Source organism: Condylura cristata, unplaced genomic scaffold (assembly GCF_000260355.1).
Source record: "Condylura cristata isolate star-nosed mole 26May11 unplaced genomic scaffold, ConCri1.0 scaffold00011, whole genome shotgun sequence".
Taxonomy (NCBI): Eukaryota; Metazoa; Chordata; class Mammalia; order Eulipotyphla; family Talpidae; genus Condylura; species Condylura cristata.
The window spans coordinates 40132563-40149050 of record NW_004567112.1 but is presented as its reverse complement, the minus strand read 5'-3'; the positions used below and the strand labels follow the sequence as shown (position 1 = coordinate 40149050).

General features: G+C 37.2%; 1 protein-coding gene across 2 annotated transcripts in view; it reads right to left on the bottom strand.

Moving 5' to 3' along the window:
• Window positions 1-16273, bottom strand: part of SLC25A16 (solute carrier family 25 (mitochondrial carrier), member 16) — a 29702-nt gene extending 13429 nt beyond the window's left edge. The window contains exons 1-6 of one of the 2 annotated variants that reach the window (XM_004680834.2): window positions 16048-16273; window positions 10550-10642; window positions 6813-6946; window positions 5850-5913; window positions 445-566; window positions 145-211 (exon numbers count right to left, since the gene is read on the bottom strand). In XM_004680834.2, coding sequence (XP_004680891.1) covers window positions 145-211; window positions 445-566; window positions 5850-5913; window positions 6813-6946; window positions 10550-10642; window positions 16048-16174 — 607 coding nt within the window. In that variant the 5' untranslated portion in view covers window positions 16175-16273. The remainder of the gene's footprint in view (window positions 1-144; window positions 212-444; window positions 567-5849; window positions 5914-6812; window positions 6947-10549; window positions 10643-16047) is intronic. The other variant, XM_012723420.1, reaches the window with a different exon arrangement.
• Window positions 16274-16488: the final 215 nt, after the last annotated feature.

Here is a 16488-nt window from a genome sequence, read left to right as displayed (position 1 = left end):
GCCACCAGGGAGGGCCCCAAATGGTTGTTTTTACAGAAAAAAAAATTCTAGTTTGGTTGGGGACTTATGTATAAAGTGCTAAATTTTAAAAATCATTCTTAGAATAAAATACAAGACTAAGATTCTGCAAAATTTGAAACATACCTGCATATGGAGCCATTCCTAAAATAGTAGGCATCAAGCCTCTGTAAAATCCAAGGAAACCGCCTTCCTTTTGAGTAAAGAAACATTTTAGAAGTGAAATCACTTGTACACATTATAAAAAACATCAAAGAACAAAAGCATACATTATAATGGAAAAATTATTTTGGGATACACACTAAAACACAGGTGTGTTTTCATAATTACTACTAGTAATACTTGCAAATAAAAGAATAAATTTTAGATAACATTCAAAACATTTTCCTAGGAAATGTTATATACCAGAATAATAATATGAAATACCTTTGCATAAATTGTCTTGAATGCATGAATAATTCCTGTATAAGTGTGTTCCCCTTTCACTTGGAATGCTAGGCGTACTCTAACCATGTCAAGAGGGTAAGTACAGATAACTGCTGTCATACCTGAAAAGAAAAGTAGAAACTTAAATGTAGGAGCTGTAGTAGAAGCTTTTGTTTGAATGAGGTGACTCTGAATGGGGTCTTGGAGAGATGTCAGTAACCATAAAGAACACACCATAATTAAAAGGTTGAGATTTGGGGGAGCTGGAAATGGAACTATAATTGATCATATCTATAAGAGGAAGAGTCCATAAAATCTCAAAGGTATAGAGCTTGGAGAACTTCCAGGTGAGTAAACACAACTACAGTGGGATGGTAATATAACCCATTCATCAGACACAGAAACTCTTGTATTGAGAACCCTCACCCTATGTAGCTCTTCATCTGAAACCTTTATCAGATAAAAATAATTGTTTCCACGAGTTCTGTGAGCTGTTCTAAAAATAATCAAATCCAAAGGGAAAATGGCTATGGGAACCTCTGATTATAGCCAAATCCAACAGAAGTTGTGACTAACCTGGGGGCCTATTACTTGTAACTGGGACTGTGGGGTCTGATACTATCTCCAGGCAGACAATACAGTATGAAAAGTGAACTAAATTTCTAGACATCCAGCTGGTGGTACAGAATCAATTTGTGTGGGGGTAAAAATCCACACAATTGGTGATCATAAGAGTCACAAGTGCTTATATGCTTAATAAAAGAAACATGGAAGACAGCTAGGTTTTCCTAACTAAATATATATGGAGATGTGTGTGGAGTTGGAGTAGGGGGCAGGTAGGTAGTTCTTTCATATCAATTATGTGCGCCCTCAAATTATAGCAATACTATGAAAAGCCAATGAAATAAAAAATGGCATTACTGATAGAAGTACATGATAATATCATCTGCTGGAAAACAGCCTGTCAGTAAAGGGTCAGTTTATAAAATCTTCTCAAGTTTATCCCACTGTCAAACTTGCATTATTAGTACCAAAATTTGTGGTATAAGTATAAATAAGTGTAATTGGATTGTGAATAATTTTTAAAATTCTATTACTTCTTTAAAACCAGGTATCAGTTTGTTTTCAGAGGCAACAGAGCACTTGTTCGTGAGTCATATAACCCAAGCATGAGGACTCTAACCCACACAGAACCAAGAGATCACCAACATGGAACAATGAAAGAAGGAACTTTACCCAGACTACATTCAAAAGCAAAGAGTGAATCAACAACTCTCCAGACTATTCAGAAGTGAAGGACCTATCAACAAGAGCTATTTTCTATGGAAAATGGGAGAGAATTTTTCCATATACTGATATGGAAAAATTTTGCAATCCTTAACTTCTACATTCCTAGCATTTTTCCCCTTCCCTCCTCCATTAAACCAATCTTAGCTGGTCAAACTCACAATAAACTTTCATGCGTGTTAGCCAGAAAGCCCATTTCTGAGTAAAGCTAGCATTAAAAGAAATAACTTAGGGCATCCTTCGTGGTGCAGGCGTTAAAGTCTCAGTGCTATCAAGCTATCACCAGCCACTTCAGCCTGAGTTTGATCCCTAGCCAGGAGATCTAATCACATGGCCTAGCAAACCTCTCCTGTCTCATCTGCTGTTCTCCTCAGCAGTGTATTTCACTAGATCCACCTGTTCTGCTCCCTGCTCTGTCTCTGGTGAATCCTCTCACTTATCTGTACCTCTGGCCTACACTCCAACTCTGTATGCATAAATAAATAAATCTTTTTTAAAAAGAAGTGACTTACATTGACTATGGTGGAGGATTTTGGGGCTCCAGTGATGAGTATAGTATAACAATGCCCCCCATTAGCTCAAAAATAAAAACACTGTCTTAGTTACTCTAAAGAAATTACAACATGTATATAATTGAACTTGTTACTTTTCCACAAATGAGACTGATATTAATTTTTAAAAAAGATTTATTTGTACATACAAGAGTTGGGGTACAGGCCAGACATGTGGGGTGGGAGGTAGGGGGGGTGAGAGGATTCACCAGACACAGAGTGTAGAGCAGCACAGGCAGATTAAAATACACTGCTGAGGGGAGCAACAGTCAGGTCAAGAGAGGTCTGCCACACCATGTGGTTCGCCTCCCCAGCTAGAAATCAAACTCATGCTTCAGTGGCTGGCAAGTGTGTCATAGTGCTGTGCTTTAACCCGCTGCACCATCAGGCAGGGCCCCAATATTAATTTGTTTTTGTTACACAAGCCCAAGAAAGCTTCATAGGCATGGTGCTTCCAGAAAAATCTCAGGAAAAATATTACAAACAATAGTAGCTGTTAGGGTGGCTCTAAAAGAATGAATGAGGAGATTCAATTACTGTATAAACTGAGGTGTATAAATTATAAAGTTCTCCCAAAACACGGAGGCACCAAAATAGTTCTGCATGATAAGAATTATTGCTTATTTAGCAATAATTTTTCTGGATTTAAAAAAAAAAATTCTTCTATTGGTAATTATTTAAATTACATTTTGGTAAGATAAAATTGCAATGACTATTTTTGTTTTTAAATATCACTATATGTGTGTGTGTGTGTGTGTGTGTGCAATTTTTAAAAATAAATTCACAGAGGCCCTCCCTGGTGGCGCAGCGGGTTAAAGTGCAGCACTAAGAAGCTTAAAGCCACTTCCCGCCTGCCCCTCAGGTGACCACATGGTGTGGCAGACCTCTCCTGACCCACCCGCTGCTCCCCTCAGCAGTGTACTTCGTCGATCTGCCTTTTCTGCTCCCCACTCCGTCTCTGGTGAAGCCTCTCGCTGCCCCTGAGCTTCTGGCCTGTACCCCAGTTCTGTATGCACAAATAAATCTTAAAAAATAAATAAATAAATAAATTCACAGAACTTACCACACAATCTAGGTAATGCTTACAATCAGGGATAAGTATAAATTATTGAGTAGGGTCCTCCCTGGTTACGCAACAGGTTGAAGCTGCCATAACCCACTGCACTGGAATTCAATCCCCAGCTAGGAGGGTGACCCACATGGTACAGCAGACCTCTCCTGATACACCCACTGCTCCCTCAGCAGCATATTCCAGTACATCTGCCTGTTCTGTTTCCCACTCTGTCTCTGATGAAACTTCTCACGCCCTCACACCTTCAGCCTATACCCCAGTTCTTGCATGCATAAATAAATACTGTTTAAAATTATTGAATAAATCATGTTGGCACAAACATGACAGAAATTTTGATGAAAATTTTTAATTAATCCCTTTTTCATAAGAATAAATCTAAAAAAGCTCACATATGGCTCTCCCTGGAAGTGTAAGGGGTTAAAGCACAGTACTATGAAGCTCTCCCAAGCCACTGCAGCACAAATTCAATCCCCGGCCAGGGAGATGACCCACATGGCACCACAGACCTTCCCTGTCTTGCCTGCTGCTCCCCTCAGCAGAGTATTTCAGTTGATTGGCATGTTCTGCTCCCCACTCTGTCTCTGGTGAATCTTCTCACCATCCCCCCCCCCATCTCTGGCCTGTACCCCAGTTATGTAAGAATAAATAAACATTTAAAATAAATAAATTTTTTGAAAAAAAAAAAAAAGCTCAACATACTAAAAATAGTTTTAGTAGGAAAAATGATTGTTTTTATCTTAGAATGAGGAAGCCATTTCTAAGTACAACAAAAAATTTGAAGCTACACAGGGAAAAAATAACCTATTTGGTTATATAAAATGTCTATCATGGAGAAATTTTTTTTTGTCGGGGGGGTTAACTGTTAAAATCTTAAATCTTTTCTTTAAGATTTTAAGTGAAAAGGTTTATTAGGAAAAGGAGAAAGAAAAAGAGAATTAACTGCATAGTCACAGGTGGACAGAAGAGGTTTGTGAAAAGAAACACCTGCGTGGCCAAGGGCTGGCAGGAGAGCGGCACCCTGCCAGTGGGTTGCCTCTGAGAAAAGTTTCACCACAGTTCCCCTTTCAGCCACATGGTGAGTTTTCCCATGAAAGAGACTCTTTTAGTTATTTCCAAAAGGGCAGGTTTATTATATAAAAATGGAAAGGAGAAATTCACCTACATAAACATAAATGGGCAGGAGAGCGGCCTACCTTTTTAAAAATATTTTCATGAGTAAAGTTAAAAGACAAATCTAAAAACTAGGAAATATAAAATTAGCAATATTTGACCAAAATATAATGTCCTACTTTCTGAATTCATAAAATTGAATGCTCCTAGTGGAGCAGTGGGTTAAAGGTCACACTACAAGCCAGCCACAGCCGCCTCAGTGCCAGTTTAATCCCAGCCCCGGAGGTGATCCACACAGAGCAGCAGACCTCTCCTGTCTCGACCGCTGCTCCCCTCAGCAGTGTACTTGGTCAGTCAACCTGTTCTGCTCCCCACTCTGTCTCTGGTGAATCCTCTCACTGCCCCTAACCTCTGGCCTGTACCCTAGTTCTGTATGTATAAATAAATAAATCTTCCCCCAAAATAAAATAAAATTGAATATTAAAAAAAAACCGAAATAATACAATAGTCAATAAACATTTGACAAGCTGACCAAACTTATTAATTGACCAATATTAAAAAAAAATTTAAGGCCCAGTGTTGCTACAATTATATATAGAGAAAATGTCAATACCAGCATTATGGAGATCAGTTTGGCAATGTCTATCAAAATTTAAATACATAATGTGTTATTTGTGAAACAAAAAGTGAAGCTATCCAAAATTTCAATAGGGGACTGATTAAATAAATTAGGGTAATAGAATATAAGACAATTTAAAAAAATAAGAATCATATACTGATATAGAAAAGAGTCTTGAGATAGCTATAAAAGATCATGTACTATAGAATAGCATTTTAAAAAGCATACATAAGAAATTGCTAGTAATGAGAACTATTTTCATCATATATAGTATGTATTACTATAATGATAATTTCAAAATAATTTTTGAAAGCAAAAATAAACACAACCAGAATGAAACTGTAAAAGGAAGTGTATGTTTTTCATAGATGTATCTTTAGAATATTCCTTACCTTCTCTTTCTAATAAAATACCCTTTTGGGGGGCCTCCCTGGTGGCACAGCACTATGAAGCTATCTGCAGCCACTGTAGCACGAGTTTGATCCCCAGCCAGAGAGGTGACCCACATGGTGTAGCAGACCTCTCCTGTCTCGCCCACTGATGCCTGGTGAATTCTCTCACCCCTTGTACCTCTGGCCCGTACCCCAGTTCTTGTATACATAAATAAATCTTTAAAAAAAAATAAAAATAAAAAACCATTTTTGAATCAGGATATTAATGATTTCTTATAATTGAGTATAAAAAGTAAACAAATGTGTGCTATCTAAACATAAAATATTATAATAGAAAATTAATTTGTCAGGAAAAGAACACCCATTCCCCTTACCTGCCATAGATCCAGCCAATAACCTGTGTACATGACCAGAAACTCCCAGTTTTGTGGTAATTAACTAGAAATAAAAAAAATTAAATGAGGTATTTTAAAAATAAAGATGTTTTAATAACATTTATTATTTTTAAAATGCTATTTTAATAATGAAGACATTTCAAGAGTAACAAAACTAAAAAAGGGAAAATTAGTATTAAATAAAAGTGAAATGAGCACAATTACTGGACAGTAAAAGCCAGGTATTTTCATTATAGCCTCTGCTGTAATTGTGCACTTTTTACAAAGCCATCTAGCTTAAAATTGCCAAATACACTATGTTATACAATGATGACCACAAATATTTAAATTGTAAATGGGTAGTAGGAGTAAAATACTTCTAGGAACAATTAAGTCTTATTACACTGATGGGATCAATTCTACCTGACTGACTAGCTTAGAATGTTTCCATTTCTACTGCTTACTTGTCATTTTAAGATACTCTGTGAACTCTGACTCAACATTTTCTGCATTAAGATGTTTGAGAAGATAAACTCTTCCTCACCAGAGAGGAGAAACTTAATGAGTAGGACTGGAAAGCTGTTAACTTATAGCATCACTCAAAAACAGACATTCACAATACAGCTATACTATCTTACTTAGTAAAAAAAAAAATCAAAGCCACATGTACCTCTCCTACAGTGAGAAGCAAAAAAACACATTAAGAAGCTTTTAATATTTTATAAATATATATATTATTATCTAGTTGAAAGATACTTTGGCTCTTCTTCATCAGTGTGAATATAAACAATTTGCTCAAAAATGACTAACAATTGTTAAGGATGGTTCCATAACCGATTTATAGTTTTAGTCCCATAAAAAGGCATTACTTTATCTATACACCCAAAGTAATCTGAAGGGCAAAACCAAATCCTTGTCCATTAAAGGCAACAAAAGAGGAAAAGAAGATAAAACTTCAAGTACCGTTTTATAATGTTCAAATGCCATAAACTGGATGGCACCATAGGGGAAGATTCGAATCATCATTGCACCATTCCCTTTGTACAATCCAAGGTATCCCTCCTTTTGGGGAACAGCACATAATGCAGAAAATACTCCTAGTGAAGAAAGATTTTTAGAAGAAAAATACTATAAAACAGAGAAAACTACTTAAATTCAAACTTTCATGACAACGATTATAAATCCATTAGTCATCCTATAATATTGCTTGAGGAATTATAAGGAAAATAATTTCTATGCACTTAAATCTACTTAAAAATGTAGCACATGTCCAAATTATATAAAGATACCTCATATAAAAATATAAAACATTATAGAAAGAACAGCTGCAGATTATAATAAATTATATTTATAATTATTGCAAATTATATTAAACTATAGTAATCTGGAAAATGCTGACAACAGACATATATTCATGTCGAGAGGCTAACCTATAGATAACTTACTCTGTCTGAGAGGATGAACACAGTTTTCCCTAAGTGTCTCAGATACAAGTATAGTTTGTTAACATAAGGGAACTATTAAATAAAAGAAACAAAAAACTAAATCTATCTGAATTTAGGGGGGCAAACTTTCACTACTAGGATTTTTTAATTAGGAATAAAGATAAACAAAGCCCTCACTTATGATGCCATATATTGATGTTTATTAGTTTCATTAGTACCAATCATCAATCCTATTTGCTAATTCTCGTAATCTTATTACTACTTCCAATATGTAACTATTTAAATTCAGATTCCCTTCTAAACTTTTCAAACAAAAAAGCACAATAAACAGAAAACAAAATAAGATGATCAATGCTCACTGAAAATTCTCAGTGATGTAAATTCCTCTGTTAAAAATAAAAGAATTCTCAAATGCTGTTAAAAGGCTCTATCTGACCATATGTTGTTGTTTTTTCTTGAAAAAAAAAAAAAACCCTTAAAACAACAGACAAGAGGGGAAGAATGGATGTTAAGTGTTCTCAAATGGCTTTAAAATATCCATTCAGTTCATAATGCTTTATTTTCTCCTTCAACATACAGTCTGTATCTGTATTTTTACTTTGGGAAATGAATTTAAATTTTCTTTATGTCATAACACTGGACCAATTTTTGTAAATGTTACCAGTATGTTTAAGAGGAATACTTATTCCATGTAGAGTGTAAAGTCTCCTGTTTAACTTAGGGGTTACACAGGTGGCGCAAGGGGTTAAGTCTCAGCACTATGAAGCAATCTGCAGCCACTGCAGCAGTAGCTCTATCCCCTGCCAGAGAGTTGACCCACATGGCACAGAAGACCTCTCTTGTAACCAGACCTCTCCTGTCTTGCCAGCTGTTCCCCTCACCAGTGTCTTTCAGTCAATCAGCCTGTTCTGTTCCCCACTGTTTCTGGAAAATCTTCTCACCTATGGCCTACACCTCAACTCTTGTATGAATAAAAAATCTTTTGAAACAGTTAAAAAGCAATTTTAAAAACTATCTTAGGCATATTAAAGAATGTGTACAACAAGAAGCTCAAAAACATTTTTAAAAATAGAATAAAAAATCACTAATACTTTTTCTCTTTTGGCTTATGTTTTACAACAACAAACAGCTCCCTATACTATATAGACTAGGAGTTCCATTTCAGACTTTGCATGCCTTGTAGGATAGACTATAGCCCATGGCATGCAGTCCTGTAGAGCGTGAAATTTAATGTGAATATGTAATTTAATGAGTACAAATCAGGAAACAAAACAACATACATCAGCACGGGGGAGGAAAGTTAAAGGTATGAAACAATCTTGCTGAGACATTCATAGTTGGGTCATTGTAAAATACCCTAAGAAACTGGGTAGTATAATTTATCCTCTTTCCACCACCAATTTAGACAACAAAAGAAAATCATTTCTTTCCTTTCCAGTTTTATATAATCTCTCAGCAAGTACAAATACCTGATTCTATCTATACATGAGCAGTACACTGTGAAGATAGAGAATTCATTGTTGGTAGAAACAGTAGCCTTTTCCTTTCAATTTTAAGTACAGCTTTATAATATGAAAAACATTAACAAGAAAATGAGCTACAATTAACATGTAACATAAATATCCATACTAAATAATAAATATCCATTCTTTTGAGAAAAATCCCATTTAAAAAAACTCAACTGGAAAAATAACTGATTCTGATTCACTCTGTTGAACATCTTTCTTACACACTGAGGCTACATAGCTGGTGCACAGCACACATCATTCCTATTTACTGAAGTATGAAGCTATAAAGTAATGGGGTGGTATGAATTAGTTGCCTTGACCTAATTTCTTTCTTAGTCACTGTCCACATTGTTCCATTTTTTTCCCTTTATATCCTTTACCCTCTAATTGAAAATATTATATACATATATTCAACGTGCAATACAAATTAGCTTAAAAGAAAAATATTTCCTATAATCCCATAGCAAAAATTAATCATTCGATGTGTGTCCGTCCAGTCTTTTGCCTAACCATGTTTATTTATAAAGAATGAAACATAAAGGCCTCCCTGGTGGCACAGGGGTTAAAGACAGTGCTATCATGTTACTCCAACCACTGTAGCAGGATGCAATCCCTGGCTGGCCAGGGAGTTAACCCACATGGCACAGCAGACCTCTCTCCTGTCTGGCCCTCCGCTCCCCTCAGCAGGGTATTTCAGTCAATCTGCCAGTTCTGTTTCCCACTTTGTCTCTGGTAAATCTTCTCACCCTGCAGCTCCCCACACCTCTGGCCTGTACCCCAGTTCTTATATGCATAAATAAGTAAATCTTTTTCAAATGTAATGTAATTTAACCATTTTCTAATATTTCTAGTGCATTTAAAGTTGTTCCAAGTCAACTAATACTCTTTTATTATAACTTTTTAGAATTAAAAAGTAGTCTAATATGAACTTATTTATCAATATTTAAATAAGTAATACTTAATTAACTTGGCCAATCTCCTATTATTGACCATTTTGGTTGCTTAAATATTTTTTTGTTTTCTTTTTAAAAATATTATTGAAATAACATTGTTTTAAAAAGATAGGGTTTAAATGTTAATATATCTTTTACCAACATAAATGATACTTCATTCCTTGTATATACATCCTGGAACATATGTCTCATTTCTTCTTTAGTACCTTCCTACAACTAAAACTGCAAAGCTAAAGAGTATGTCTTTTCAAGACTTTTAATGTATATTACCAAAATATCCTCCAAAAAAAATTGTAAAAACCTTTATCCCACCAATCATGTATTATTATTAGAGTATGCAATAAGGGTGCTAAGTCCATTCATAACTGATCTTTATGTATCTAAGAAATAACAAAGGGCTTGATTTTTTTTTAGCAATACAAGCTTATTCACATATATTAACTGCATTGTACTCTGTGTATACTAAGATTTCCAGAAAGATTAAGTGTTTACAAGAATAACCCTTAACTCCATCATAAAAATGGATTCAAAAAAACATGAGATGTTATGTCTGCAAAGAATATAATTTGTTAATCCTAACAGATAGTTCTTACTACTCCATGATTTTGTTTTAGATACCTAAAACAGTACTCTACAATGATATATAACCATCACTGCAAATGAAAAGATTAAAATAAGAGATATCCCTTACAAAATTTGCCACAAATTTGAATTCCTTTGTGTCCTCTTTCCACTATAATCCACAACTGTATAATGCTGTCATTCATTTATAGCTTTCACATTCATTAACTCACCTAAATGTTTATAATGGTGATTGTGAGCTTGTAATAAAACCTTTACTCGATCCAAAGGAGCAACTGTTGTCTTGGCACAGCATCCAGCAATACCTAAAAATTTTTGAAAGGTCAGAAATAAATTACACATTTTTTCCAGATGGAAATCATTATTTGTTCAGTCAGCATACCTTCTGGTCTCTAATCTGGTCTCTACTTCCAGCAGCGACATATGCAGAGGATTGGCTCCCACACCCTGTAACTTAATAACTGAGCATTTCAGACTTAAAATTAAGCTTGAAGAGTGTAACTCTGCTCCCTAATACCGTTTGAATCTGGAAATCTTGTGAAATGTGGCTATGGAAACATATTTGAAAGTATTTACCCAACTTTAAGGCTCTGTTTGAAGTAATTTCTTCTACATGACTTTCATTAAAACAATCAACTTTAAGCCAAAAAAAAAATGCAGCTACTCATATATACATTCAGCAATTATGTTCATCCCTACCTATGCTACTGTGACAACTTGTAGATGAGGTAAACTGCATGCACGGGCTTTGTGGGGGTCAGAATCCAGGCCAGTCCACAACCCTGGCATGTATTTTAAGGCAATAATATTTAAATATATAAAGACTTTTGGCTATACACCATCTGTGTCTCTCCAAAATACATGTTAAAAAATAATTTAGGAGGTGTTTAGGTCATGAAGGCCAAGCCCTTATGAATGGGCTTAGCACCCTTATAAAAGAGGTACCAGGGTCTCTCTGGTGGCCTGGAGGTTAAGTATCGTCCCATCACCATGAAGGCCCACCATGACAGCCTGAGTTTGATTTCCGGCCAGGGAGCTGACTCACATGTCAGAGCAGACCTCTCCTGTCTTACCTGCTGCTCCCCTCAGTAATGTATTATAGTAGATCTGCCTGTTCTGCTCTCCACACACTACATCTAATGAATTCTCTCATTACTCACCACCACTGAACCCCTGGCCTGCACCCCAGTCCTAAACAAAAATATTTTTTTTAAAAAAGAAATAAATAAAAGAGGTGCCAGAGAGGCCCCTGGCCTCTTCCACCATGTGAAACACAACAAAAAGGTTCTTTCAGTGAGAAATCAGGTCCTTATCAGACACCAAATCTGCTGATTTCATATTACAGACTTTCCAGCTTCTGGAATTATAAGAAATAAATGTTCATTGTTTATTACCTCTCTAGATGATTACATTTTTTGCTATAGCAGCCAGAACAGACTAAAACACTTTTGCAAAGTACTTTGCTTGAAGTAAATACTTGACAAAATGAGTTATTATTATAAAAGGGTGAATAGAAAGATTTTGTTAATGATTAAACTCTTTACCATTGCATACTGTTACAGAAGGTACAAAAGGACCAGCATTTTTTTCTTTAAGATTTATTTATTTATGCATACAGAACTGGGGTACAGGCCAGAGGTGTAGGGGCAGTGAGAGGATTCACCAGAGACAGAGTGGGGAGCAGAACAGGTCGACTGAGAAAGTACACTGCTGAAGGGAGCATCGGACATGTCAGGAGAGGTCTGCCATGCTATGTGGGTCACCTCCAGGGCAGGGGTCGAATGCATGCTGAAGTGGCTTTAGCTTCTTAGTGCTGTGTTCACCTGCTGCAGCACCAGGGAGGGCCCAGGACCAGCATTTTATGGGTGTCCTTCACTACTGCAGACCAGAGTCCAATGCAGGGCCTGGCACCCCAAAAAGCACTCAATAAATCTGAATAAATGAATGTAGTCTCACTTTACAAAGCTTTTAAAACATAAGTCAAAAATCATTTGACATTCGCATACATTTACTTAATGACCCAGGATGAAACTGATGTTAAAATCCAAAAATAAAATGTCTATTTGTACCCAAATATTAAGTCCATGTACAAGCTTCTGTATCTATGAAATCCATATATAAGCTTCTATATTTCTATATCATACTTCTCTTATGCAGTATAACAGTCATGACTACCCCAAAATGAGGATAAACTAAAAATAATTTGCAGTTGGGTGTATCTGACTTCAGAAGACTTTGTTATATTATTAACTTCTTGGTCATTAGAATTAATGGGTTGTTTACAATATGTTCAATAAGCAGTTTTTTTAAATAATATTTTAACTTATGTCACATTACTTTGTTGCTCAATTAATCATCACAATGTCCACTGAGTTAAGGAGATACAGCTTCCTTTTCAGCAACTTATGTTAAGATATTTGCTGAGGCCATTGCTAAAATATCTAGAAGATGCTAGGCTAGGAAACAAGGTACTAGGCTAGGAGACTTAACTACAGTCACTGTGCCAAGACTTTTATAGATACTATCTCAAGTAAATCATTACAACTTTCTAAAATATACTCTTAGCTTCCATTTTAAAGATAAAGAAACCAAACAACACTAAGTTTAATTCCTAAATAATCCTCAAATTTAGACACACTTTCCAAAAATCTGAAGAAGCACTCGACACACAAATGGTCAATAAGAATATGAAAAGGTGCTCAGCATTATTAGTTATCAGAGAAACGCAAATTAAAACCACAATTAGATACCATTAAACACCTACTAAAATGGAACACAACACATATGCAAATCCTGACAAAACCAAGTGCTGACAAGGTAGGAGGAATACAAATAGAACAAACCCTTTAAGAAACAGTTTGACAGGGGCCTCTCTGGTGAAACAGCGGTCAAGATCGCAGCCCTGTCAAGCTAACCCCAGCCACTACAGGATGCTTTCTGATCCTGTGCTAGGGAGGTGGCCCACACAGCACACCAGACCTCTCCTGTCTAGCCCACTGCTCCCCTCAGCAGTGTATCTCGGTGGATCCATCTGTTTTGCTCCCTACTCTGTCTGGTGAAGCCTCTCAACCCCTGTACCTCTAGCCTAGACCTCAGTTCTTGTGTGCATAAATAAAATAAATCTTAAAAAAAAAACAGTTTGACAAATTTTTATAAAGTTAAACATATGATACTTTTAAAATCCAGCAGCCCAGGAGCCCCATTCCTAGGTATTTATCTAAGAAAAACAAAAAAACATAACTGCATAAAAACCTACTTACAACTTTTCCTAGCCTCTTTACTTAAATAGCCAAAAGCTAGAAGAGAAAGCAAATTTTCACCCACAGATGAAAGTGGTAAATTCATACAATGGAATGTTACTCAGTTAATAAAAGAAACACAATGCTGATACATGCAACATGGATGAATCTTAATTGCATTTTGCTAAGTGAAGGAAGTGAAACCTCAAAAGACTATATATTGCATGGTTACATTTACATAACATAGTGAACAAGGCAAGAACAGAGAGAGAAGATAACCAGGAATAGGAAATGAGAACAAGAGAATGACTAGAAAGGGAAGTGGAAATATTTTGGAGTGATGGAACTATGCTATATTTTGATTGCAGTCAAAATACACCTGTTATACCTTATACCTGTTTGTCAAAAGTAATCTAAAGGTAAAACCTAAGCAGGATGACTTTTATTGCACATAATTTACCATAGTAAAATTGACTTTAAAATAGAAACAGAGTTTCCAGGTTGAAAACACATGAAGATTTAGGGAGGTTGGTGTGCAAGGAGAGCCCGTGGACACGCCTTTCACCATATCTGGCCCTGTTCACCCTTCCATCTGGCTGCTCCTGAGTTACACCCTCTGTAATAAACTGATGATCCAGTGAATAAAAATAAATAAAACAAAACCAAACCAAGCAGGCTCCTAAAAATTTTAGGTTTTTTTAGCAAGCTCCTAAAAAATTTCACAAGTTAATCAAGATCCTTTACAGAGTTTCCAGTATTCACGATCTCTAATTCCTTTCCTCTGTTTAGTAGACTTTACAGAGCAAAGTGTAAGATATATATAGAGAAAAAGCACACATTTTAAGTATGCCACTTAATGAATTACTATAAAATGAATACACCCATGTAGGAACATCTGAATCAAGAAATGAAACATCAACAGCCTCCCAGAAATCTTCCTGTACTCCCCAAATTACTATACGTCTGTTCCTCCTCCTCAAGGACAACCAATCAGCCTTCTGACATCATGAATTTAGATTTAACTAAAATTTATAGTCATACCATGTGCATTCTTTTTGTCTGGCTTCTTCTGTTCAACATTATGTTTGTAAGATTCATCCACTGTTGCACGTAGGAGAAATGTATTCATTTTCAGTGCTGCACAGTAGTTCACTGTATGATTTTTTTAATTGCATTTATTTTTCTAGGCAATGTATGTGATTCTGAAACTGTATGTGACTCAGAAGTATAGGTTCACACCTCTTCAGAAATGTTACCACACCACATCCACCATCAACAACACACCCATAATCCTCCATCACAGTCCTCATTATAAGTTTACACAATACTTTAGCTACATTTACTAATGCTGATGGGCATGTGTGTTGCTTCTAGCTTGGTACTATTAAGACTATCAGACATATGTATGTTAGTATTTACCTAGGAGTGGAACTACTGGATCATAGAATAGATAAATGTTCAGCTCCAAAAACTATCACCAGTACACAGTATATGAGGAGTCCTGGTTACTAAAGTGTCATCTTCTCAATGATACTTACCACTATCCTATTTAACACTGCACCCACTCAGACTCTCCTTGTCCCACTCCTTTTTATTTCTTCTCACTGCATTAATCACCTTTTAATTTATTCTATTTCTTCATATAACTTCCGCATCAATGTAAACTCCAGGAGTGATCTTTGTTCTTAGTATATACCAAGTATGTAGCAGGCACGCAAATATCCCTTTTTATAAATGAATGGCCCTTTTTTTATCAAGAACACCAAAGCAATTAAATTGTTAAGCTATTGCAGCCCTCAGATATTATCTTTCTACAAGTCCTCATGTGAAATTTTTTTAATTCCCAAACTTCATTAGGTGACAACAACCCAAATAATCAATAAAGAAAGAACAGAAACTGAAACACCTGTATGGGACAACTGAGGAAACTTCTGCAGAAGATATGAGCCTTCTGCAGCTGTTCCCAGCCACACCGATAGTAGGATTTACTAGAAGCACTGGACCTACTTTTGGTCGTGGACAGTTTGGCACAACTTTCCAGTCATCTTTAAAAAGCTGGCCTCTGATATTTGTTTTCTTTTTTAAAATGGTAAAATGCAATTCTACACTCGGCCATTCTGTGGTCTTTATAACAGAAAGGGGTGCACAACATGTTTCATTGAAACCTTGGCGTCTTTGGAAGTTACTCTCTTTCCCCCGGCATCCAACCCTGAAGATTGGGTGCCGGTTCGGCCCTTCCACCACACCAGGTGCTCCCCCCTGAGTCTGAGGCCCTTCCTCCCCAGGCCTCAGCTGTCAAACGATGCTCAAACGACCATCACAAATAGATCACAGCAGACAGAACAAACATCTGACAGGTCACCAAAGCAGCCGGAATGCACGATAGTCACCGCGGCCCCACGCACCCCAGCGGCCCGGGACCCTGCCCCTGCCGCCCCGAAAGCGGCCGGGTCCTCGTGGAGGACACCCACCTCCGGCCAGGAAGGAGCGCAGCCAATAGAAGTCTCGACGGGCGGTGGGTCCTCCGGCTCCCGCCGCCTGCGGCATCGCGGGAGGGGGATCGGCTGCTGCCAAAGCCGCGGTCGCAGCCGCCGCCATTGGTGCCGGCCCGCGTCGGGAGCGTCAACCTAGAATTTACAATCTACCCGCCGGAGCCATGGCCAGAGCGGCGCAGATCGAGTACAGACCGCCGCGCCAACCCGGTGGAATAACACCCGGCTCGCGGCGCGGTGTGATGACGTACTCAGGGGCGGGGCCTGCGCCCGGGCGCACGCTGGAGGTACCCTGTGGCCCCGGCCTTTATCCAACTTTGCCCCACACCTTTGATTTTCAGGCGCTTGTGTTCACACAGAAGGGAAACTTGGTCTGCCAAGAGATCCCTCCAAAATCCATCTCAGAAAGCCATCCCCCGT